Source organism: Tenrec ecaudatus, chromosome 13, assembly GCF_050624435.1.
Source record: "Tenrec ecaudatus isolate mTenEca1 chromosome 13, mTenEca1.hap1, whole genome shotgun sequence".
Classification (NCBI taxonomy): domain Eukaryota; kingdom Metazoa; phylum Chordata; class Mammalia; order Afrosoricida; family Tenrecidae; genus Tenrec; species Tenrec ecaudatus.
The window spans coordinates 4,762,799-4,768,798 of NC_134542.1; the positions used below are offsets into that span (position 1 = coordinate 4,762,799).

Genomic DNA, 6,000 nt, shown 5'->3' on the forward strand with positions numbered 1-6,000 from the left:
GCAGGAACGGACGACCTCATCCAGGTCACTCTGAGCGGCTGGCGGGCTCCAACTGCCTGCCTGCCTTTCAATTAGCTGCCACGCACTTGGCCACTGTATGACCGAGGTTCCAATCAACACACCTGACAACAGGAAAAGGCAAACAAACAACCCCCCCCCCCAACTGGTGTCAACTCGATTCTGACTCATCTCCGTGACCCCACAGCAGAGGAAGAATGCCCTGTAGTTTGAAACCACCAGCCGCTCTGCAGGAGAAAGCCAGGGCTTTCTACTCCACTGAACAATGACAGTCTGGGAAACCCACAGGGGCCGTTCTACCCTGTCGTATAGGGTTGGCACCGACTCAGAGGCAGTGAATTCGGTTTGGTTTGTTTGGGTTGTTGCTTTTTTTGGGGGGGCCGTTCCTAGAGTCACCCTTATGGAAGCAGGTTACCAGTCTTTCCCTGCAGAGCCATGGGGAGCAGGGGGTACAACTGCCAACATTTCAGTGGGCAAGCCTGAACACTGTGCCACCCCAAACCACAGTGCCACCAGGTCAGCCCTGACAGGTAGAGAGACCCTGTAGCTGCCGTGATGGGGCCACACGTGCGTCACTGTGCCTTCTCCTGTTGGGTGAAGGGTCCAAGGACACACAGCACAGCACACACACCTGCCCAGTCTGCACACAGCTCTGCCAGGTGCGGTGCAGTCTGCGCTCACACGCTGGGCTGCTAACCACAAATTCAGCAGTTCAAAACCACCAGCTGCTCTGTGGGAGAAAGACGAAGCTTTCTACTCCTGTAAAGAGTTATTGTTTCAGAAAGCCTAGAGGGCAGTTCTGCTCTGTCTGATAGGGGCCGCGATAAGTCAGACTGGGCAGTGAGGTAGGGAGGGAGTGTTGGCAATTCTAACTCTTCCATCAGCTCAGCAAAGAAAGGCCCCGCAATGCTCGCCACGCTGTCACTCGGGGGAGGGCAGGAATGGGATTCCACTTGATGGTAGCAGGCTGCGTTTGGTTCTTTGGGAAGTGGAGAGGGGTGGGGGTGGGGCTACCAGTACCCAGGACTCAGATCACATCTAACGAGGAGGCTAGTGGGTCAGAGGTGGCAGCTACGTCATGGTTATCTAGTGAGTCCCCGCCGTGGGGCTCCCACAGGAAGATAAGTGGGGTGCCTTCTCAGGTACCCAAATGCCTAACCTTGAGCATTTATCATAAAGCACTGAGACAGCCCCCACACCCCTGTAAAGGTGCTCTCCTCAAGGGTGAGTCCTCAGCCTGGGGCCTCTGGGGAAAGGTACATAGGTGGGGCAGGGGAAAGCTGGGAGAAGGTGGGGTTCAGGCTATGGCTGGCCTCGGCCATACCCAAAACCACACGAACCCCACAGCCATCATTGAGTAAATGCTGCACAGAGTCTGCAGCTGGAAATGGTCTCGGGAAGAGCCTCTTCTTTCCCCCTGAGGAGCGGCTGCTGGGTTTGAAACACCAGCTTTGCAGCATCAGCAGCCAACACTTAGGTACCATAGGACCTGTCAAACATGGGGCCCCTGCAGACGGGTGACTGGCAGCACGTGGTGCTTATGGAATGACCAGTTCCACGTGACAGGCAGGCAGTTGACTCACTGCCCTCAGCCCCGCCACCCTGGCCAGGAGGGGTGAGACCATGGCAAGCTGTTCCCCCTGGAGGCGAGAGTGGCCCCTGGCTCTTCTCTGGACCAGCGGGCCTGGAGAAGGCAGAGTTCCCTAGCTACAGGACACAGCCTGCCTATGCCCCACGGGAGTGTACAGAAAATCTGTGGAGGCCACCAGCCCTCAACCCCGGTGCTCTACGAGACAGAGAAGCAAGCCTCACAATGTGAGACAGACCTGTGAACAAAGAGAGAAGCATACACTAGGACGCCATGCCCGGCCAGGGCCCCTCAGCACCCCCACAGGAGCAGAGTCTGCTGAACAGGCTTCAGTGGAACTTCTAGTCTAAGTCTAGGAAGAAGGGCCTGGAGAGCCACTCTCAAGAACCAGCCAACGGAACACAATGGCAAGGGGGCAGGCAGTGTTTCGCTCCATTGGACCTGAGGGAGCCGTGAATCAGGCGGCCACTGCAGGGCAGTAGCAACGACGACGGGTTCAAACTGCACCGATGACCAAAGTGCACGTGCCAGGGTTGCCCAGGGGAGCCCAGTCACCGTGTGTATTCAGGCTTCGCTCAAGGAAACGCTCCTGAAGGCAGTCTAGCTGCTGTGACACTTTCAATCCAAGGCCCCTGGCATGAGCACCAGGGCACAACCACCCTCTCAGTTTGTACCAAGGGCCCCAAGACACCAGGCCATGGGACACTGCCCATCAAAGCCAGTTCAGGCAAAATTAGAGTCTTTGCTGCCGGGAACCCTGAGTCTTCAGAGCCGCTTTCTAACTCGGGGAAGGACGCACTTCTATTTAAATCAAGCAGCTTTGGAAGACCCACCCCCAAGGTCCCACTGCGTCCCCAACCCCAGCTGGGCCTCGTCTCCATCTAAAGGGGACATGTTCCGTGTAGTGGGGGCAGAGCCCTGTCAGCATCATCCTCTATGATGTGCAAACACTGTTAGGATTAGAAATGGTTGAACTGGAAAACGCTAGGTCAGGAGGGTAAAGTTCTCCCAAGAGCAGGAAGGCTGCAGGTTCGAATCTACCCAAAGGTCTGGTGATATTCTTCAGAAAGCCCTGCAGTGCCCTGCGCTACCCTGACACACAAAGGTCTCCATGAGTGAAGTCAACTCCAACACAACTAGTGTGGGTACCATGTCAGCCCTCAAGGTGAGTCTTAAGTCACTGGGAGATTATGGGCCCATGCTGGCTACCCTGCAGCTTCTGGGTCTTTAGCAGCCCAAAGCAATGGCCGAGACACAGGCTCCCAGCCAACAAAGCCGCACAACATGGATTCTGCGCTCATCCCCCAAAATGCCTCCCGGCCATGATTGAGCCATCACCCCCTCAACATCCAATACCCCCACTCGGTAATAAAAATCACAATCAGATCACAACACTGGCTGGGTGTGGGAGCTCGTGTCCTGGTCACACATGGACTTGGGAGTAGTCAGATGCTCAGGGGTCTTCACCCCACCCTGCACCCTGGCCCCCCCTCCACTATAAAATGTGGGCAGTGAAGTTGCCCCGCCCACCACACACACCACCACCCCCAACAAGGGTTCTTCCCAGATACACAAGAAGGCAGAAATGACAGTACATGGCGGCTGAGATTCTCTGCAGATGAACAGTGGGTGGAGTGGCTCACGCTGACAGCCAGGCTCGAACAGTCGCCAGGCTGAGAACTTTCCGAAGTCCCTCCAGACTCAGACAGACTGCAGCCCCGACACCAGGTGCCCAGCCCTGTTCCCACACAATGCATCAAATCGCAGCATTCTAATCACAGAGACCCTGAGAGAGAACTGCCCCTGTCGGTTTCCGACTCTGTAACTTTACAGGATTAGAAAGCCTCATCTTTCTCCCTCGGAGTGCCTGGTGGTTTGAAACTGCCGGCCCTACTGTCAGCAGTCCAACAAGTAACCGTGACGCCACTGGGTCCCATCAGTCAGACTAGTACACCCAAAACAGGCAAGGCTTCCCAGCCAGAAGGAGACGGGAATCTGACAGAGGAAGGGCAGGCACCAAACCTCTCAAAAAGCTGTCAGTGAGAATGGACGGACAGACGGGCGGACAGATGGACGGACGGACGGACACACACACACACACACACACACACACACACACTGCCAAAACAAATAGCAATGGCATCCTCTTGCTAGCAAGTCTAGCAGCTCCGCTGGAAACACTGGTCAGCTCTCTGACCCAGACTCATGCATGGACAGTGAACCCCCACAAAGCCCAAGGCACCCAAGGTCTTCCCAGTCGCCAGGTGTCTCAGCCAGGTTCATGGCACCAGCTTTCAACAATCTTTTACTAGGAGCAGAAAAGGGACAGCAGGATAAGCCCTGGTGTCCAGGGCTGCTCCGCCACCTCCCAGCTGGAGCCCAGCTTGGAATGACAAAGGCCACAGCAGAGATGAGGCCTCGCCAGTGGGGGGAGGGGGGGCAGGAATGGGGACAGGTGCTCCCCTTTCCAGCCTTGCCAGAGGTCCACAGCCAAGTGAGAGCATCTCACCCAGCCTTGACAAGGTATCCAACTTCCTCTGGGCAACGGGCACTGGGAACAAGTCCCCACATCCAGCAGAAATAAGTCACCTATAGATAGCAACACCCAGTTGGTCACACAGGCTCAGGCATCATTCAAGTTTACAAAGGCACCAAATGCTCCAGCCACACTACACCCACTGTTCCACCGCTGGAACGCAAGGGGCTGGGGCTTCAGACCACGTGGTGCCCGCTCGCAGGCTGGTGGAGGGGCCCTGGCCAGGCCTGGGCACTTGCCCAGTATCCCTCAGCATTGCCACTGGTGGCTTCCAGGTGTGTCCTGGCTGAACCAAAGGGGACCAACAGAGAGACCACCCCATAGCCAATTGCAGAGAAGTGAGAACCACAGGAGAGCAGCCAGAAGTCAGAGGCAAGCCCGCTCTGACCAGTGCCACGGCCCTGCCCGACATCACAGAAAACGCTCTGGCCCAGGCCCAAGGACCTGGCTGACAGCTGAGCGGCCTCCACTTCCGCTGCCACTGCCAGGCACTCCGGAGGCGACCCCCAGTGGGGACGGCCAAGGACTTTAGGCTACAAACCCTGGGAGCCAGCTATGCGCCGGGCAGGTGGGCCAAGTTGAACACCTCCACTGGGGCCTGCTCCCGAAACCGGCTAGCAGGAGCTTCACCCCGACATCAACACTTTGCAACACACGTCTCCAACGGGTGCTCGCTCTGCCAGGGCTGAGAACCAACCTGTCACGGGCCTGGAAGCGCCACCTCCCCCCAGCCCCCACCCCAGTCCCCAGCTGTCCCCAGACGGCGCTGGGCCCCGGCCACTTGCCCTCCCGGGCGGCCCTGAACCACTGGCCCAGAGGAGGCTCTATTGTCCAGGATCGAATTAGCGCAGCCGATCCATCTTCCCGGGCAGTGTTCGCGGCGCGCCAGGAGCGGGCTACCGCTGGCCCGCCCCGGCCTCGCTCTGCTCCGCCTCGGCCGGGAAGCAGCCCCGGGCGCAGGGTGAGCCCGCGGGGAGGCCGAGCTGGCGCAAGTGCTCCGCACGCCCCCCAGGCCCGCGGCGCCCCCGGCCCGCGGTGCCGGAGCTCACCTTCGATGGCAATGACGTGTTCCCGGATCTGGGTCTGCAGCACCGGCTCCTCCACGCGCTCCAGCAGCTCGTAGATGGAGTAGATGTTGGGGTGGACGGACTCGAAGCGCTGGATCTCGGCCCGGATGGCAGCCGAGTTGGCCAGCTGCTGCTGGTAGTTCATGGTGCAGGCGCCGCGCCCGGAGCCGCGCGCCCCCCGCCGCCGCCGCCCCGCGCCCCGGGGCCCGCGGGCCGCCGCAGCCCCCGGGGAGCCCGGCCCGCCGGCGGCGCGCGGAGCCGCGAGAAGAAAGGGCGGGCGGAACAGGCGCGGGACCCTCGGCTCAGTTCATGGCCGGCGGCGCGGCCCAGGTCACCGGGCCGCCCGCGGGGAGCGCGCCCCCATGGAGCGCCGGCCGGCCGGGAGAAGCTCGCGCGGGCGCCGGCCCTCCGCAGCCGCCTGCCAGCCTAAGCGCTGCCCGATCGGGCAGCCATTAAAGTGCGGGGCCCACGGCCGCCCGCCAGTAGCCGTGCCGCTCGGGCGCCCTGCGCGGTGGCTCCGCGCACTGCGTGCTGCGCCCCCGGCGCGCCGGGCTCCGCGCCGAGCTGCCTGCGCCGTCCGCCGAGCCGCCTCGACCGCCGGCGCCCAGCAAGCCGCGGCCCGCTGCGCCCGCGAGGCTCCTCCCCGCACGCAGGACTCCGGCCACGTCGCCCCGCCCCGCCGCGCCCGCCGCCGCCGCCCTCGGCCCTGCGTCCCGCGGCTCCCCGCGCGCCGGATCCCGGGGAATTGCGCCAGGCTCCGCCCCGCCCCTCGGCTTCCTGGGACTTGTAGT

At 61.0% G+C, this 6,000-nt stretch overlaps 1 protein-coding gene across 2 annotated transcripts in view; it reads right to left on the reverse strand.

The window, feature by feature from the left end:
• Nucleotides 1–5,406, reverse strand: part of AGAP1 (ArfGAP with GTPase domain, ankyrin repeat and PH domain 1) — a 411,022-nt gene extending 405,616 nt beyond the window's left edge. Inside the window, exon 1 of one of the 2 annotated variants that reach the window (XM_075529186.1) lies at nt 5,192–5,406. In XM_075529186.1, coding sequence (XP_075385301.1) covers nt 5,192–5,354 — 163 coding nt within the window. In that variant the 5' untranslated portion in view covers nt 5,355–5,406. The remainder of the gene's footprint in view (nt 1–5,191) is intronic. The other variant, XM_075529185.1, reaches the window with a different exon arrangement.
• Nucleotides 5,407–6,000: the final 594 nt, after the last annotated feature.